This window comes from Hipposideros armiger, unplaced genomic scaffold (genome assembly GCF_001890085.2).
Source record: "Hipposideros armiger isolate ML-2016 unplaced genomic scaffold, ASM189008v1 scaffold_472, whole genome shotgun sequence".
Classification (NCBI taxonomy): Eukaryota; Metazoa; Chordata; class Mammalia; order Chiroptera; family Hipposideridae; genus Hipposideros; species Hipposideros armiger.
This window is the reverse complement of record NW_017731822.1, coordinates 1,107,024-1,127,105: the sequence shown is the minus strand read 5'-3', so window position 1 is coordinate 1,127,105 and position 20,082 is coordinate 1,107,024. Positions and strand designations below refer to the sequence as shown.

At 47.3% G+C, this 20,082-nt stretch overlaps 1 protein-coding gene across 4 annotated transcripts in view; it reads left to right on the top strand.

Annotated features, from left to right (window-relative positions):
- The window catches only part of NPAS2 (neuronal PAS domain protein 2), a 150,595-nt gene that overhangs the window by 100,842 nt on the left and 29,671 nt on the right, over nucleotides 1-20,082 (top strand). For all 4 annotated transcript variants that reach the window (XM_019666530.1, XM_019666527.1, XM_019666529.1 and 1 more), the window contains 5 exons: nucleotides 4,347-4,467; nucleotides 5,593-5,706; nucleotides 16,924-17,042; nucleotides 17,727-17,809; nucleotides 18,573-18,679. In XM_019666530.1, the coding sequence (XP_019522075.1) occupies nucleotides 4,347-4,467; nucleotides 5,593-5,706; nucleotides 16,924-17,042; nucleotides 17,727-17,809; nucleotides 18,573-18,679 (544 nt within the window). The remainder of the gene's footprint in view (nucleotides 1-4,346; nucleotides 4,468-5,592; nucleotides 5,707-16,923; nucleotides 17,043-17,726; nucleotides 17,810-18,572; nucleotides 18,680-20,082) is intronic.

Genomic DNA, 20,082 nt, shown 5'->3' with positions numbered 1-20,082 from the left:
AGACTGTGTAGTAACAAGAAGGAGGTACCCCCTGGTCCCCACAGGGGTGAGATTGGCTTGTTTGAATAATTCTGCTGGCTGGCAGGGGACTAAATCCTCTACTCAGAGACAAGCAGGAACCACGCTCAGTCCTCTTAAAAGGAGGGCTGTTTAGCTGGAGGACATTAGCCATAGGGTTGAAGTGCAGAGAGGAACTTTCCCTTAGGCCAGTCAAGGCCCTCCCGATTTATCAGATGATAAGACTGCATGTAACATTGAACCTTAATTTTAGACCTTACATCACAGGTATATGTGTCGCAAACCTCTCATTTTGTGGATTTATTTTCCCTCTTTTTAGGTTCTTTTGATGAACAGAGGTTCTTGATAGTTGGTACTCTTTATAGCTGAATTAATTCTTCACAACTCCAAGGCTAAATAAAGCTATGCTCTATATGATCTTCTGAAAGAGTTACTGTTTGGTCATCAATTTGATTCTGAATCAAAACTGAATGAAAGCATATCAAATGCACCTCCACCTTCCTGATCCTTTAGGGAAACCAAGGCCCTGACTACCTCCCTGAGCCCATTCCTGCCTCTTCACACTGTGGGACATCCCATGGACTTCTCACCATCGTCCCCCTTAACACAGATCTCCCAGCTAGAACTGCCAGGCCTCCTTGGGACATTCCTGAACTGAGAGTCCACCCAGCCCTCTCCCAGCTCAGCTAGGTGCAAGGGAACTGGTGCTGCTGGGTCACAGGGAGAGAGGAAGCTGCTGCTGTCTCCCAGCACTTCCAGATGGTCTCCGGGCTCTAAAGGTGCCTCAAGAGAAACCCTGGGAGATGTGCAATTTGGAATTTAGGACAGACATGTTGAGTGAAACCCAATAAAGGGCCAGATTCTTGAAACAGCAGCCACAGGCTGTAAGTTGGGATGGAGACCCTCCCGCCTCCAACAGGTAAATGATGTTCCTGATAATGTGATTCAGCCGTGAAGATGGCTGCAGATGACACATTCTTTCCCTCGTCTCCATAATTGCCATTATTTTAATAAACAGAGCCCAGCTCATTCAACTGCAGATATAATTTGCTCTCCTATAAGGACTAGGGTTTAAATTTTCAAATTAGCATTGTTTGTGTTGGCTTTCAGCACAGGAAAATGGCATAATAGTAATATAATAGCAAATACGTGTAAAGAGCTTGCTCCAAGCCCTTTCCATATAGTAACTCATATTCCTCAAACCTGCTCCCCCAGCCTCCTTCCCCCGCCTCCATGCAATGTTCCTGTTTATTCTGTGTAGAACCTGTACCCTGAGGTCCCACACAGGCCTCGGGCCTGCCAGACAGCCCCCAACCTCTCTGCCACACCTGCCATCGTGGGAGGTGGGCTCCCAACTGACCCTCGAAGAAAAGACTCTGGGGTGACTTAGTTACCATTTTCAAGCATCTGAAATGTCTTTAAGCAGAAAGACTCACCGCCATCAGTGAGCATTAGTCATCTTCTGAAAAACTAAAGGGAATGGGCTTAAAATAAATTCAGGAACATCAGAAGGAACTTGGAGAAAGCCAGAATGAGAAAATGATAGCACAGCTAGTGAGGGGGTTGTCCATAGAGATCAACATGGGAGCACCCAAGCTGGGAGCCCCGGAGCCACCAGAGTCCCTCCTCTCCCGCCTCCTGTCCTCTGTCAGCCACCAAGTGGTGTCCACCTGCCTCACACCCCCTCGAATGCTGGCTGCAGGGGGCCACGGACTTGCCCGCGGTGTTGTGTGTCTTCCCAGTGGCTGGTATATGGTAGCCTGGAGTCAGTATGGGCTGGATTCTGTTGTGGAATGAATTGTTTGGACTGTCTTTTTCTGTCTTTTCCATCCCCCCTTCCCATGTGCCTTTGCAGACTCTGACCAGCTCTGGCCTAGCTTCCTGTGCCTCTTCCTCCTCAGACTGCTAGGGGATCTCTTTAAAATATAAGCACAGTCCTCACTCCCTTCCTGTAGGCCCCTCAGTTGTCCCCCTGGTGCACAGGATCATGCCCTAACCCTCTGAGGCCTTCTGTACTCTGGCCGTACTTCCCTGTGCCGCCTTCAGCCCCCCTCTCCTCTCCCTCCCCTGCAGTGCTTGCGGGCACCCACTTCCATGCTTCTGTGCCTGCTGGGCTCCTGCCCAGAGCACCCTGGCTGCCTGGCAGACACCGTCTTGTCCCCCAGATCCCGTTCCAGGCCTCCTCCCTGCTCCCTGTTAGACTCTCCTTCTCTTGATTTTGGATTCAGCACAGTATGTTCAGTGTTCTCTGGGTGCCTGTCTTTACTTTTGTCGCAGTGCTTGCCATGCCTTTCTGTCAGCGAGTCAACACATTTTACTGAGGGCCCAGCACCGTTCGATGACAGGGTACGGGGGTGAAGAAGACAGGCAGGGCCCTGCTCTCCTGGAGCTCCTGCTTGGAGTGAGGCAGGCGGAGTGCACATGCCAACACATGAATGAACAGGACAACTTCGAGTCAGCTCATAAATGGTCATTAAACACCTAATCAGGCCTAGCATTTACTGAGTGTTCCCTGTGAGCCCTTTTATTAGCCACGGACTCGAATCAGTTCATTTTACCCTCACTCAGCTTTCTCGTCTTTCAGTTCAGCAAAGCGCAGCTTTGGGGGCAGAGCCAGCTTTAAAACCCGACCTCTGGGGCTCTCACCCGCCTTGCCACCATAGGGGCCGGTCCCTCACTGGCCTTCCTAGCTAGGTGAAAGCATGCCGGCCATTGCAGGATCCCCTACCAAGTGCAATGTAGGGACGCTGAAGCCAGAGCCGCAGGGGTGAGCATTCTGGATGACGGGCTGTCACAGGTGCCTTCTCAGAGGATGTGACTTCAAAGGGACCCGAAGGATGAATGAAAGAAGAGGGTGCAGAATATTCCAGCCAGAGGGTACAGCCTGGGGGAAGGCCCAGATGGAAGAACAAACATGGCAAACTGGAGAAAAGAAAGTAGGGAGGCCTGTAGCAGTACTGGGAGCAGGGTGGGTGCATGACAGGTTGTGGGAGCCTTGAAGTCAATTGAGATGTTCAGGCTTCGTCCTGGGAGTGATTGGAAGCCCACGGATGGTTTTGAGCAAGGTGGTGACTTGATCTGCTACGAGGCCCCTTCTGGAGAACAAATTGGATAGGGACAGAAGTTGATGTGGGAAGACTAGCTTGGCCACTTCCTTCCCCGGACAAGAGATGATGGCAGTCTAGACAAGCATAGAGGCCATATACATAGAGAAGTGAGTGGGTCTGAGAGAATTTAAGGGAAAAAAATCTCATAGCACCTGGCCATTGTCTACATGTGAAGATGAGGGCAGGAGGGGGAGATGCCAATGATGCCACCTGGGCGTCTGGTATGGGCAAGTGACCAGTTGGCAATACCATAGATGGGGCCAGAGAACACAAGGAGAGGAGAAGGTATGGGCACAAAAGAATGATGACATTGGGGATCTGTGTGAATCTGCGGTCCCCAGGGGGCATCTGAGTGGCAGCTGGAAGGTTAAGCCAGGGCACATGAGAGATAGTTGCCAGGACAACAAATTTAAGAATGTATATGAATTGTGTTTGAAGCTACAAGAGGGGGTGAGTTTGCTGAGGGAGCCGGAGGAAGTGATGGAGACATGCCTGTGTCCTCTGCCTCCACTGTGAGTTTCCACCATCACTACCCACTGTGGGAGCCACTAACCATGTTTAGGTTTCACTTTGAATAATTGAAAGGAAACACAATTAAAAATTTAGTCTTCAGTCATACCAGCCACATTTCAAACTCTCAGTAGCTGTGTGGCTAGTGGCTTCCATAATGGACAGCACAGATTATACACCATATTCCTTATCACAGACGACAGCTCTACTGGACAGCGCTGTCTAGACTCGATGTATTTACTTTGTATCTACCGTGTTCAGGCACTCAGAAAAAAAGTACAATTTCTTTAATCAGAGACCTTTAAGAAGTAAACAGGCAGCTGTTTGCACACCTAAACATCAGAAAAGAAACAGTGTGTACTCTTCAGGGCTCTTCCAATGAGCGAGTGGGTTCAAGCTGGGGCTCCTCGCTGCCCAGGCCAGAACATAGGGCCAGTGGGACGCCTCAGGCAAGAGGAGAGGTCTGACTTAACTCTTACTTCTTTCTTGGGCCCGTGGGCAAGAGCACATCGGCATTTGAGCAAGTAAAACCGTGTAGGTTACACTTCAGACTTACAGAGTGACAGATGGAGAGTCTTGACTGAAAATCAGCTCTTGAACTTTTCATTTCTGAAAGCACTTCTGAATTGTCATGAATGTTCAGTTTTTGCTGTTGCGTTGGCTTCCCATCTTCGTTGAGTGTGTACCTTTGCTCTTTATTTTCTTTTTCAGTCAGATGTTATGGATCAGAATTTGTTAAATTTCCTTCCTGAACAAGAACACTCAGAAGTTTATAAGATGCTTTCCTCCCATATGCTTGTGACCGATTCCCCCTCCCCAGGATACTTAAAATGTAAGTTTAACTGTCCTGGTCTTACCAGATATAAAGATAGGAATTGTACTTTTGAAAAGAGGTTAAAATGAATTAAGAAGGGTGGACTAATTTTAAAAATACTTTTTCTTGTGACTCAGAACATTTCCAACATCCTCTGAGGTATATTTTAAAATTTAAAACTAAAGGTGGAGTTTGGAATATGAAAGACATTTAACTTCTATGTGGAAATTTTGAAACATAGAGCTTCAGAATAATACCTTGTTTTGCTTGTACTACAAGAGGGTCCTCTCTTTTTCATATGAGAATCTTTTAGTAATAACCAATGCAAAAATCAGTGAATAACTTGCTTATTTAGGAGGACACTATAAGGCTAAATATGTATGCTACCAAGTAACCAACTGAAAACTGAATAATTAGGTCAAAATACAAATTCTCTTCTCCTAAGGCTGTCATCTGGTTATTTATATACTATATATATATATAAATATATATATACATATATTTATATATATGTAAATATTATATATATATATATATATATATGGCAAGGGTTTTTGTTTTGTTTTGTTTTGGGGGGTTTTTTTGGGAATTTTTAAGTTTTTATCAAAATTGACAACCTGGCTAGAAGGCTCGCCTTGGTGCCTACTGGGCCATGTGTCACTTAATGAAACGTATATGTTGATAGAGATAGCAGATTCGCCTTGTATTTTTTCAAGCTTTAGTCCATTTTCCATGAATCATGTGTCCTGTTGTACATCTGATTTTACTTCAAAAGCAACGTGAAAAGATTAAATGAAAGCGAGCAGCTCTAGACGAGCAGCTTTATTTTAATATACCATATGCAAACAACCGGAACTAATCAATGCCGACATAGCCCTCTGCAGACATCTGTGAGCAAATGAAGACTAATTGGGTCCAAGTATGGAATACAAAATACCTGTAAACTATGGGAGCATGGGGGCGGGCAGGGGGAGCCTGTGGTGCAAAGGTGATAAAACCATGTCCAAAAATCAGTCATAATGAAAGAAATATCCTGGCCATGTGTAGACTAAACCCCGTGAGTTTCACAAAGATGTGACTTGTTTAATCTAGGGTGTATAACACTCACGTTCCCTTTCTCTCCTTTTTCCTTCAACGGCCCAGCTGACAACGATTTAGAGTTTTATTGCCATCTTCTCAGAGGCAGCTTGAACCCAAAGGAATTTCCAACTTATGAATACATAAAATTTGTAGGAAATTTTCGCTCCTACAACAATGGTAAGCTTTAATTGTCATATAATTTCAACGGCATCTTTTATCATGCACACATGCACATGGGGCCCAAGAATCACGGAGGGAGGAGGCGGGAGAATCTGTGCTTTTCATATTCTCATTTAGATTTCCGTGTTCCCAAGATGCGCTTTTGTGCTCGTAAATGTTATCTCCCATACGAGAAGCACACACTCCCACACCTGTTTATGCCAGTGTGCAGAGTCCCACTGAGATACACATTATTCGTTTATTTACTTGCAGGCTGACGGCATACTTCTCCTGTGAGAAACCATTTACAGTTACTAGAGTACAGGCTCAGCCTCCACACAGCCAAACAGGGCTTCATGGTGACATGACTATCCATAACCTTGGTTTCTGCATTTTTATCCTCCTTTTTACAGTACTGCTGTGAGCATATTTGAATAGCTCTGTGCATAGGTCTTCTGCTCACCCTGGCCCTAATGTACAGTAAGTGACCAGCAAGCTACAAGGTGTGGGTTTCCAAGCAGGCTAAGTCAGGCAGTAAAATCATCCTTTCTGAAATTAACCTGGATAACTAGTTATCTGAGCTCTGGCTGTACCTCTAAACTAGACATGAACACTCAGTTTTACTTTTGACTCTTGCAAAATGGGAAAGCAGGCGGATGCTAGAAATTCAGGGGCTTGGGCCCCTCTGGGAACCTGCCCATCCAGGGCTCAGTGTGCCAGTACACAGCCCCACCATGGAACCCAGCACAGACGGGCCTGCGTTCTGTCTGCTGCGCTCCTCAAAACTCAAAGCAAAACAAATAGCTTTGAAAGATCCAGCATTTAATAAAACAGTAGAGATGGGAACAACTAGAAGGAAGTAATGACAGGGAATGATGGAAAGAAAAAAGAGGGAAGGAGAAAAATACCAAAGGAAAACAAATAGGGAAAGATGAGGTTTGAAAATAAGGGGGTGGGTGGGCAGGTGGGACGTACGAGGGAGTTGTGATGGCAGCAGTAACTTGTATTGTTTGGTTACTGTTGTGAAAGTTTGGACCACGGTCAAGTCCATTACCCCAGTCAAATGAGTCCCAAGTTTCCATGAGAACCAGCCAGATGAATGGCACCGAGTCCTAATGCTGAGGCCTTAGAGCAGCGGTTCTCAACCTGTGGGTCGCAACCCCTTTGGGGGTCGACCGACCCTTTCACAGGGGTCGCCTAAGACCATCGGAAAACAAAAAGATATTTACATTACGATTCATAACAGTAGCAAAATTACAGTTATAGAGTAGCAACGAAAATAATTTTATGGTTGGGGGTCACCACAACATGAAGAACGGTATTAAGGGGTCGCAGCATTAGGAAGGTTGAGAACTGCTGCCTTAGAGGATCCTCGGTTGTATGTTATTCACATAAATGTACTAGATGCTAAGCAGCATGATCCTGCCAGAGCGATTTTCAGGCCCAGTGTTCAGGGCTTATGCCTGGATAATGGGCTCCATGGCCGACTTAGAGTCCTTCTGGGAACCTGCCCACCCAAGGTTTGGCGTGCTTGAGTGGCTGGAAGTGGTGGGAGGTCAGCTTCCCCAAGTGGGCCCCTAAATCTGGGTAAAGCAGGATGAAGCCAAGGCCTGACCGTGCTAATATGACTCATCGAAAGGCTTTCCCAAGCCTCCTGCGATGAATGTTCAGTGAACCACCCCCATATGTAAATGGTAACTCTTTGGGCTACCAGGGAAAGAAAGTGACCTGAGGGATACCTCGTAGAATGTCCAACATGCCGCCAGCTCTGGTGCAGTGGGTCATGGGTGAGGCGGCTTGTGAAAATGCAGATTCTCAGGTGTCACCTAAAGATTCCAGCTCAGGGGACCTGAGGGTGGGGCTGGGATTGTGAGATTGGGAAGGAAGCTGGGGGTTTGTGATGCAAGGAGTCAGGGACTTGGAGAAACACTACCCCATTGTCATACTAAATGCCATTTCATAGGAATTTTCATGACACTCCTCTTGCATATGGCATGACTTCCAGACAACTTTATCCTTGAATTGATGTAAGTGGTGGTTGGGAATTTGCTTAAAATGTGTGCCGTGGCCATAATGCCACCAGCTGCTAGGAGAGCAGTGTATCCCAAGTGGCCGCATGCAAGCATGGGAAAGGGGCCGTGGCCCCCAGAGTGCCAAGACTGTGAGAATTATGGGATGCTGCTCCTGCATATCCCCATGACAACAGTGCCGGGTCTTAATTAAAGGAACTGACCTGTGATTGGCTGGTGAGCAGCAATGGTGTCCTTTGTGAATTTCCATCTTCACAACTCTCATTAAGATGCCGCTGAATATCACTTTGAATCTTCCTGTCATTTATCTCATTTCAGAGGGTTTTAAGGAAATAGGCAGGTTTCATTGTGAATATCTGGGATTTTTTTTTCTTTAACTAGCAAGGCTTTATTTTTACTTCAAGTTGAGACAATGTTTGTTTGCCTGAATGAATGTGTGAAAATTATGTGTGATTTTTTTTTCCTTTGGAAACCATTACTGCTATAAACACACAGTATTGAAAGTAGAAAATTTAAAGCCAAGCATGCAGAGTGACTTTCCAGAGCCTGTTGTACAAGCCAAAGCGAGGGGGGCTTTCTTGAGACAAGAGTCTCCAAAGGTAATTGTGGAAAACCTGCAATATAGTTGTAACTCAGATTACAACACGTAGCAAAAAGCGTCAGAGACAACCCTATGATGTCAACCTAAGATGGAACCCTATGAAATCAACAGACAACCACTTTTGACCTATAAAATATGGTTTCACATAATGTAAGAAATAATTCAAATTTGATTCTGTAGGTTTACTTCTCCATAAACATTAAACAATGGAATGAGAAAAATAGCTCACCTTAAGGGGGTTTCTTTCGTACCAGTCCCTGAGCTCAGTCTTTGCCTTGATCAGCTCATTGAATCCTCGCAAGAACCTTATAAGGTGGTACTGTGGGCAGTGAGCGTCCCATTTTAACAGAGGAGGAAATTGATGCATTAGAGAGTGAAGTCTGAAGTGTCCAGGTGGGAAGTGGGGGGCCCACATTCATACCCATTCTGACCCTGAGTTCATGTCCAACCCCAGTGCTCTGCTGCCTCCCACAAATCTATGTCGAAATGCAATACCAGATGCAGAGGACAGGCCTGTCCCCTGCCCAGCATTCTGTCTGTACATGAAGTCTGGACATGTGCACATCATGTGTCCCGCACCCACATACCAACCTGTTTTAAGGGTACTCGAGACTTGTTTTAAATCAAACATGGCAAGACACACAGACATGAAGGAAGAGGGTCACACTCACAGATCCCTAGAAAACACCATGCAGGGCCACACATGGAAGCAGCAGCATGGGTCAAGAGGCTGGGGGAACGGGAGGAAAGTGGACAAGAGCCTCTATTGTAGTTTCTGTGGGGAAAATGGGCAACGCAGGGTAAGCGGGGTTAGGATCGGCTAGTGTGAATAATTTCCAGGCTGTGTGGTGTAGGCATTGTCCCTAGTGGTCTTGTCCTGGCCCTGTGTGATTAGGGCCGGGGGACAGTGGCCTAGTGTGTGAGAGCCAGACAAGGGAGGTAGTGGGGGTGTGGGCTCTGCTTTGTTTGGTTTCCATATGAAAGGTACACTGGAAGGTGAGTTGTTTACTCTCCTTAGGTAGTGGCAACCCTGAGAGTCCCTCCAGAGTCAGCAAGGCCCCAAATGTCAAAGCACCAGATACAGAAACTGGAAAATGTGGTTGTTATGCAAGCCACCCCATGCAACTTCTCTTGAGTTTCCAGGCATGGTGCAGGTTGGAAAACATGTAAAATGCAGAAGAAAAATGACCATGAACAGGGGTTTTATTTTAATAGAGTACCTGCTCATACCTCAAAGAATTATCGTGGACTGCCCTGTCATTTCTGTAGGGCTGTTTAGTTTCTACTGCTTCATGTATTCTTACTTGCTGCCTCTCAAGAAAATACGTGGCTCCCATTTTTATAAATCATGGAGTGGAAAGGACAGCGGCACCCCTTCCTGGGCCCACACAGTCCGTGCCTGGCACATAAATAAGCGCTCGACAAAAGAAGGTTGACTTACACTGGGGTTCGGAGACCTAGATCCTGGACACACAGGTGGTAGGAGCAGAACCAGGTTTCAGACCCAGGTCACCCGACTCAGGGAAATCATGCTCTTCCCCAGGAACTGATAACAGAGCTGACCTTTGATTGACCCCAAAGCACACTCGACCTTTGATTGACCCCAAAGCACACTCCAGGGACAGACATAATGGTGGCTTCCAGGAGGGCTCCCACCACTTCTTTGGCCTTAAATGCAAAGCAATTAAATCCACTTTGGTACATGTGCTGAGTGAACTGGAGCCTGTGCAACTTCCAATGCCCTGTGAATAGTCTACCCTGGAAGGCCTCCAGAGCAGCAGTGCGTGGTCAGGGAAGCTCACCTTTGGCAGCTATTCAGTCCGCGTTCTGTGCCTTCCCCCCAACCCCATTCCCCTTTAGGTGCTCCCTGATGTCCTTACCCAGGCCACTCACTCAGGTGGCACCTCCGCAGGGCTGTTCCTGACACGCTCTCCTCCCAGCCTAGAGCTCATGTGATGGACCGAACTGGCCCAAGGCTGATATAAGGGCTCTTGGGCCTTGAACCGAAGGGCCCAAAGTGCAGTGTAGAGGCTTCGGGCAGGAAAGAAAGGGTGTTTGGTGACCCTTAAATCCTTCAGATGAAGACCCCATTTGTTTGTCTGCTGATCCAGGTAACTGCTCAGGACTCGGCTGGCTCTGTGACTGATGTGAGGAGGCCCAGTTAGGAGTCTGTGGGGAGTGAAAGGACAGAAGTACCTTTGCCTTTGTTAATGAGATTAAACTCTCTGATGGGCCTTTTCCAGATTCACCAGCCGGCTATGCCCCCTACCCCTTTACCTGCCCCCTCCAACACTGTGGCTGTGCAGACACAGCAACTTTGCCCAAAGACTTGAGCAAAATGGAATTTTCCCCGACTTCAATATTTGCACATCTTGGCCACTCCTTTGGACTTCCTCATTTGCCACAGATGTTCTGGGGGGAGGGGAGAGAAGACAGAACCTCACATCTTTAACCTAGATTTTTAATAAATGTGAAGAAATATGTGCCAGGAAACGGGACAGGAAAGTAGCTTTCTTAGAAGTGTTTCACTTTAGCACCATCTCTAAGGCAGCCTGTGAGAAGTTTCCTAAAGGAACCTGACCTGGGATGTAGGGCCACCCATCTCCCCCTCTCCTCATAAAAAGTCTCCTGTCTGAGCCCCCAACGGAGCAGCCCCAGTCCACCCCTGCTCCTAGTTCCCAGGTTGGAGTTGAAATGAAATTACTTTATTCAGAGCTATGTTTGTCCAATAACATTTGTTTTTAATGCTTTTGAACACACAGAGCAGCATCCCATCTTTTTACTTCTCCACCGAAGCAGAGGGGAGCCCTGGGGCCTTTCCCCAGCACCACCCCCACCCCTCTGGCTGGGAAGAAGGCCATCCTGTATTTGGGTTCCTGCCCCTCCCCCAGCCTTGGATTTAAATGGGCGTCTGACTGAAATCCAGAGAGCTGTGTTTCAAAAGTCGCTGGTGTGGTTCCAAATGGGTCACCCTCAGCAAACATTCCACTCTGGGCTTTCCAGAAACCACACAGCAGAGCATAAAAGTTTCCCTGCCCTCATTTCACCCACCGCCTCTAACCACACAACCAGATTTGAAGTTCTGGCAGAAGCCGAGGCCTTTCGGCTCACAGCACTTGACTCCCATGCGTTCTCTGGGATTTCTGTAGGTTGCCTCATTTTCTGGCTTTGGGGGCTTTGTTTTGGTTTGGTTTTTTTCCTAAGCTGAGTTCATTGAGGTGTCTCAGTTAAGGGAACAAATCGCAGGCCGGCCAGACCTCAACTGGAAATGGAGACGTGAGTCTGTCACGGGAAGGCCAGCTTCGTCTGCTCTCTCTGTCACAAGCACCCAAGAGTCAGAATAAGAGTGTCCCCTCCACCCTGACAAGAAAGCATCACGTCCTTCTCCAGCAGTGGTCATGGCTGCCAGATTCGGTTGTAGAGAAATTAAGATCAGGATAAAGAACAAATTGTTACCCAAGGGTACAGACCTCTCCGAGAGCCTGTGTTAAAAGTGGAGCACCAAGGTATAGTTGTCTATTTATCAACCATCTTTCTGCTTGTTTCAACCTGGGAGCAGGGAACTTTGGATAATTGTGATAAAAAAAAAAGTCTGATAATTGTGATAAAAATGGGCACAAGATACCCACTGGGGGCACAGGGAACGACGGCCTGCAGGAAATTCACTTCCCTGAGCATACAAATAATTTGGCCGCGTCCGCACCCACCATCTGGTGAATATTTTGTCAGTGCCGTTACAATCTCCTGGCCCCCAAAACTACTCATTTTCATTAATGAATGCCAGGGGAAAGAAGAAATTTAAGACACATATTTTCCCATTAGAGTACTTTTTTCAATCCGGCAAATGGCAGCACCCACCCACCCCCAGCTTTCTCATGTGGCTCTCAGCTTCTCTCCAATGTCGTTTGGCTACTACTGTGCCAAACAGAAGTGGCAGGAAAGAAAGAAGAAGCGTGCGTTATCTCAGCGAGTTAGGCGGTGTCCAGGCCGAACACCGGGCAGGCTCAGTGGGCTGCTGCTCTCCTGAGAACCCACTAACCTGTCTGTTCAGAACACCTCGGGGAAAGCATATTAGGAAGAGAAAAAAGGAGAGTCTGGAAATCATGCTTAACTAGTGGGAGATGATTTCTCAAGAATGGGCAGAAAATTATTTCTCTCTCCACATGCCAACACTCTCACCCAGACCTTTTTGGATGCTTATCACAAAGGAGATTTAGGAACTTGATTCGTCCTTCAGCAAACCTCCTCTTCAATGCTTTCACGCCTTCCCAGACACCTACCTACTTTGTTTTTTGTGGGTTCCAAGAAATGCTGAAAAAGCTATTTGTCAGTTTCCTTGTGGGCTATTAGTATGTTTTCCTACAGCTGTTGCAACTCATTTATCATAAGCAGGCCACCTCTGATCAGAATACTTAATTGTTTAGGCTCCATGACTGAACCGATACTAAGCAGAAGAGCATCGGTACATGTTTCTCCACTTCCTTCTACTCCTTGCTTTTGGCTCAGGTTCACTGTCACCATCCCTGCACCTTCTTTGCTCTTTCCTTTGGAAATAAGTTCTCACACCACTGAGCTCTCCCTGCCCCCACAGTCATCCTTATCTCCTTGTCATCACCAATTTGGGAGCTCACCTTTGTCATCGGGCACTCTTGGAAGCCAGTGACTGCTGGGCACCAACCAAGATAGACATTAGTTATGCTGATCCTCAGGAAAACCTTGGAACATTCTTGTTTTTGGAATCCCAAGAACACCAGCCCAACGCGCAATTCTTTCAGGGTCTCTGAAATTTACAGCCTGTGATGAAAGGTTCAGGAGCAAAAGGGGCCCTTGCGAATTCCATGGACCCTTTTAATCGGAAAACTGAAAACTGAGCCCCACCCGACATCTCTCCAAGCATGAGGCCCATGACTAGTGCCCCCACTTTTCCCACAGACTGATGATGGCTGTGGGCTGGTTTGCAGCAGATCTTGCCCAGGCATCCTTCCGACCAGTGTTGACACCTCAGTGGGGCAGTGAGCTAGCTTGAGCCCCAGGGGCACCCTCCCATGGCCAGCCACCCACCAGCAACACCAGGCTGGGCTGCATGGGGAAGCCATCCTGGGGTCTTAAGGTTTGTGCCTTAGTTGCTGGCAAGGATCACAAGGTCTCTTCCCAAACTGGACCTTAAGCTGCAGCTCAGATGTGAGATGGAAAGTCATCTTGTGAGAGAGTCATTCCATACACATGTATTGTGCTTCTGCTGTGTGGGTAAGTTGCCTACTCAGAGCTGGAGACAGAGAACTAGACCCAATTCCTGCCACGGGGAAGGCTGTCTCTCTAGCTTTGGGCAAGAGTAAGATCAATTGTAAGGAAGATGCCTTTGAGGGTGTGGGGGGAATGTAGCAAGAAATATCACTTCTATCTTTATTGTGAGTGCTGTGTGTGTGTGTGTGTGTGTGTGTGTGTGTGTGTGTGTTTGAGGGGCAGAGGAAAGAAGAAGCCTGAATGTGGTTGGAGATTTGTGAGAGTGCAGGGCTGTGCCTGTACTGCGTGGTTTATCCTGAGAGGCTAAGGAAGCCGGTTGTAATTAGATCTATTTTTCTATTACTTAACTTGAAACAACTAATTAAATTCTTAATTAATGTTTCTAAAGTACCCGGGAATAAGAAGTGCCCACAAAGTTATTCTAAGTTCTAAATATGACTATGAAGTCCCGGGGAGGAGTTTACCCACATGTTGACTCTCTAGAATGTGCAAGAAGGTTCGCGCTGAGAATGAAAGTCATTTCAGACACAACTGACAAAATGCTTACAGTAGCTTCTCCCTCATGTTTCTCCCCAAGGTTTTCCCTTTGGTCCTGTTATAACTTTCATCCTTGATTTACTACGTCCTTTGACCAAACCCTTCGATGCTTCAGGGTTTAGGGGGAAGGCTTGTTTCGAAGAAGCATTTGCTGGGATCCAGGCCCCTCTGTAAGACATCTAGTTTATCAAGTGCAGCCTACAAGCAATAATGGAATTTCCCTTGCAGGGTATATTTTCGTCTTTAAAGCTCTAGAAATTATAAGAGCACTGATAAAGCTGCATTGGGAGGCAGCCAGACCAACAGGAAGCTCCGCTGAGCATCATTTAATTGCCGCAATCCGCACCCCTGACCCTTGAAGAAGTTGTGAGGGGCTGCTGTTGCCTGCTTCACACTCCATCTGTCCTGCTGTCCCTTACAATAAATCCCCCAGGCAGGCACTTACTGACAGGTCACAGGAATTTCGTAGCAGAAAGCATCGCTCAATCAAGGCACATAATTCAGGGACTAATCAAAGACTTTCTCTTAAATTCCTGGGAAGTAAGTCAGTCTTTGGAAGTTTGCTTGGAAGGCCTCGCTATGCTGAAAGAGAGGGGAGCCTTTTATTAGGTCGTTATCTGGCGAGCGATGTGTCTTAGATTCCAGGAGAGAGGATATTTCACATCTGGGACATTTTTCAGTGTCTCTTTTGTTCATTACACAGATGTTCACATCTGGCAGACCCTTCCCTTATGTGGAATTGTTTTCCTACCCCTTGATAAGATCATTGGCTCACCCTACACATTAGTCTGCAATGATTTAAGCCAACTAATAACAGATGCAAACTCTCTGGAGCCCGTTCTTTTCTATTTTACCCACTTTATAATCATGTTTGGAAACATTTATTATTTCTGTGAATGCATTCAGAGAATATGTTTGGTAAAAGGAATGTACTCATGTTAGTGGATAGAAGACCACATTACTGAATCACTTAGAAACCAATAAACATAAAAAAAAATTATTGGAAAGCTAAAATCCAAAAAGTCTTGCGGATTTCATCTGAGAATGCATTTGAGTTTCTGATGTTTATGTACTCTCAAGTTGAAAAGTATAAGTTTTAATCTACAAGTTCAGACATGTACAGGATATAACCAACTACATTCTTTTTTTTTTAAGATTTTTTTATTGGGGAATTGGGGGAAGGGGAACAGACAAGTTGCTGTCGTTTTGTTCTTCAGTCTAGTTGTGGAGGATGTTGCTTCACTGGCCCAAGTTGGCACCATCATTGCGCTCTTCCCAGGCGAGGCAGATCAGTCGCCAGCTTCTGGACGGCCGCTCACTGCGGCTGCTGGCCGCTCACGCTGGCTGCTGGCTACATACGGTAGCCCATGGCAACCCACTGCCACAGGGGCTGCAGCCTATACTGTCGCTGGCGACTCAGGGCAGCCCAGCTCCAGGTTAAGCTGTTGTTCAGCATCTTAGCTGTGGAAGGCAGTGTCACTGGCCCTCATATGTGGGATCCGAACCACGGCCCTGTGGCATCCCAAGCCAGTTCTTAACCATTGCACCATTCGGCCGGCCTACCAACTACGTTCTAAAAGGAAAAGAGTTGTATAGATTATCTAGGATAGTAACCCTCAACCCTGGCTGCATATTAGTAAACCTGCGGGGGAGTGCTTTTAAAAGTGCCAATGCATGGGCTTCACCCCAAGTTTCTGAATTAGCTGCTCTGGGAGGCCACGTGAAAGGTCCTGGGCAGTTGGTGAGAATTTGTGAGCATGGTAAACTGACGCTTCTCATATTTAACAGGGTTCTTATTCCCTCCCAGCAAACTCCACCTAAAATAGTAGAATTGTTCTCTGACCCGAAAGGTAAAGCAATTCTGCACCATGACCCTGAAGGCAAGTCTGTAGCCACCAGAGAAGACTGCTGCCAACGCTAAGGAGCACCTCCCCAGCAGACCTCTGGGGCCTGGGTGGGCTTCACGGTGGGCTGAACCTAGAACCTCCCTGTCCTGTTAGAACCCTGGACTTGGAGTCACAAGACCTGAGTATACTCCCCACCCCATTATTTCTACTCTGGTTACTATAGATATGGTTAATATATATGACCTCCCTGAGCCTCCATTTCCTCATTTGTAGAATGAGGAAAGCCACACCTCCCCAGACATGTGAGAATAAATATGGCACAATAAACAGGTTTTGTCACCTGTGCAGTGTTGCAGAACTATCAAGTTTTGTTGTGAGCAGTGCACCTCATGAGGGCCACCCTGAATCCTGAGGCCATCTCTTCAGTAGTCCCAGCCCAGCCCCTGCCTCAGCCTGGGCTCCTGAGGGGGCATTTCAGGGCACAAGCCCTTGAATGCCAGGCGTGCCACTCCAGGGCCAGGAGCGGGAGGGGCATCCACTTGCGCCAAGACGCCACTACTTTCCCTGGAAAATCAGTATCAGAAACACTGTCGGACTAGGAACTCACCCTGAAAACGCTGGCTGTGGAGTGAGTGTTCAGGCCCTGTGGACTGAGGCGGTGTTCTCACTTTGCAGACTGTTTTTCCCAATACGATCATCTAAGGGGCTGTGGGGTAGTGCGAGTGAGAGGCAGGGTAGTGTGTCGACTCAAATTCCGGCTCTGTTTGGCCTTGTGCAGGTTGCCTCACCCACCTGTGCCTCAGTTTCCTGTGCCATGGGGATATTGGTAGCACCTAACGGCCGACTTGTTGTAAGAATGAAATGAGTTCACGCACATGAAGCCTTGAACCCACGTTCAAGGCACTGGCTCACAGTAATGCAGGCAGGTTGGTTGCTGCACCAGATGAGGCTAACATGTGTCCCTCCCCTCCCCCAGTGCCTAGCCCCCCCTGTAACGGCTTTGACAGCACCCTTTCAAGGCCTTGCCGGCTGCCACTCAGAAAGGAGGTCTGCTTCATCGCTACCGTTCGCCTGGCAACACCACAGTTCTTAAAGGTAAGTACCTGGGAGAGAATATGTCCTATGGAACTATTACAGTGGAGTCCCATTAGTTATATTAAATTAATTGTCTTTATAGGAAAGGATAAAATAACAATGATGTTGACACTGAAAATGTTCAACGTCTGGTTTCTGTACCTGGGGCAGCCCACGTGCTCTGTCTCCTCACTCCAGTTTCCTACAAGCTGTTTTGTTTGAAGGCAGCATCAGCTGCCTCTTCGGCCTGTGGAGCTGCTTCTTTCAAACTCTGTATAGCTTCCTACTTTTCACACCAACATGAATAGCACTCCGGGCAGGCCGAGGGGAGAACTGAGTGTCAAACTGAGGGTTTGTCTGAATTTTCTCATCTGTGATTGTTTTGACTCTAAGGCCCGAATGTTGAGTTAAGTTAGTAACTCAAATGCAGATGAAAAGCCATTTTCCACATGTTTACCTCACTTTGAGATAATGGGAAGGGAGTGGTGTGACATTTGAGCTCCTAGTTATTTACCCCCAGTTTGGGAAATAAATTTAGTATCAGCTAATAGCAAAATTAGCTGCAGATGATGAGTTTCAGTCCAGCCCAGCTTGAAGACTTGCTCAAAATGACTTTGACTTCTGTAACCCACCAGATTGTCTAGAACAACCCTAGGGTGAGCATCTGGCCCCCCAAGCAATACTTTTTTTCCCCTTCTAATACAGGAAATGTGCGTAGTTGACGAACCTTTAGAGGAATTCACTTCAAGGCATAGCTTGGAATGGAAATTTTTATTTCTGGATCACAGGTTTGTGAAAAGAAAAAAACATATCTGGGTTGGGTCCTTTTCAAGTGTTTGTTTGCATGAGCCATGCTCTCCTTGGGACAGAAAGGTCGGTCCTGGTCCCTTCAAGGAGAAGGACTTTCTGGCAGAAGGAAAAGTGGCTCCCAGCCAAGGGTGAGGTGGTTTCCTTTCGACTGTATTTGCCACATCTATGGATATGTTCTGTGTTTGGGTCCGACCATCTGAGGGAAGCCAGACACTGCAGCCTGTGGACATCTTTGGGATACACCCCACTCCAAATCCCTACCCCGCTTGGGACCCCCTCCAGCTCCCAGGAAGGCAGGAATGGAAGTGAGAGAGACTTCTCATCTTATTTCTTTCAACGTCCTTTTGTCTCCTTAGCCCAATCTTCTTTCTTTCTTTTGTGACATTTTTCACAGTTTAAGAACTAGCAATCTCTCTTCCGCACCCTTTTTTTTTATTATTATTATTATTACACTTTGGGGTTAGGCTGACCCAATCTGTTTTTCATTATTCAGTAGTGATAACATTATCATTTCGGCCAGATTATGCCAAGGGAACTGAGTGTCTAAATGCCAACAAAACTGAGTACTTTGTAAAACACAGCCTCTCTGTGCTTGACCACTGCAAAATTATTTTCCTGCCCTTGTTCTTGAAAAACGAGGCCTCTGCAATAATCACTAACCATGCAAACTGTACCCTCCGCGTTGAGGTGCCGCCACGGCATTGAGTCCTCTCTGATGAATTGTCCTGTCGTCCTTGGCAGAGCCCCTCCCATCATAGGATACCTGCCTTTTGAAGTTTTGGGTACCTCGGGCTATGACTACTATCACATCGATGACCTGGAGCTCCTGGCAAGGTGTCACCAGCACCGTGAGTACCACTCACCCAGCCCAGCGCCAAGGGGCCCCAGCCCCGTCCCCAGAGCCCCAACAGCAGGCCCCTTAGCCTTTCATTCTGCATATTACTAGATTTCTTTCTGAGATGGAAGACTTTGTGTTCTTGGAAATGACCCAGGAGTTGGTGGAGGTCTTCATCTGGATCATGTTGAGTTTTCAGCTGGAATTGACCATGCTCTGCCTAACCCACCCCCAGTATCTTTCCAGCACCCCTCAGATATGCAAGCTATTTCATCTTACTTCAGAAATTTACAGGGTGCCAGTCACTTTTTTAAAGTTATACACTACATTTCAAAACCAAAATACTGAATTCACATAACTGTTCTGTAGTGAGCAGACCGATATTGGTCACAAGCTACAGGCCAGATCCTCAGCTAGGCCCAGGACAGAAAGAAGATCAGACCTTCCTCACTGCCCTGAAGGAACAAGGCCTGACAGGAACACAAAAGTAGGTGACGTCATAGGATGTTGTCGGTGCCTTGAAGAGGATGTGCACAAGATACTGGGGGGGCTCAGAGGAGGGTCCCTCACCCAGCTGGGGGAGGGAAACGGCTGGCAAAAGTATGGGAGGCAGGACCCCTGGTGGGAGAGGGGAAACTACAAGTATGTCTGGGGGTCTCACTTAGCAAGAGGAGTCAGGAACCAACCAAGGCCAAGTCCTTGCTTTGCACACTTGTCCTAACATTGACCTGTGGCCTGATCCATGGCCTGACCACCAACACTGCATTGGGGTAAATGCCTTGTCTGTAGTGCCCATTATAACTTTCTCTGCTGCCCTCGCTGAAGGAAGACCAGACTTGAATTCCATTGGGACCCACTGTTAGAATTTAAGGCTAATGTTTAAAACTGTGACCCCATGCTCCTCAAACTGTGGCCCCTGGGAAGCCACCTGGACATCACGAGGACCCTGCGAGACTTACAGACTCTTGGGCTGCCCCCACCAGGCCGATGGAATCAGAATCCCCATTTTCACAAAGATCCCCAAGTGACCTGTGAGCACATGAGAACATGAGGAGCACGGTTCCTTCAGGCCTCTGGCTGCTTCTGACTCTCATGGAGAAAGGCCACCCTGGCTGGAGAATCACCCTCAGTGTCTGAAGGACATGCCCCATGGCCTGGGCAAGACGTTTTCACTCCGTCCAGCCCTGTGGCCTTCCTGGGCTGGGCTTCAGATACCACATTCTCCAAGTCAGTGGCTCCATTTGTAGCTTTAGTTTTCTAGATAGGCTTCCTCTTAACTGTTTGCATAAAGATATGCTAAATTCCAGGCACTGAGGTAATAAAACGCAAATGGTTCTTCTTTCTGGGACCTACAGTCCAGCTTTCTATCCTCCAAGGCTAATAACCCAACAGCCTTCATTCTGTCCTGGGAACCCC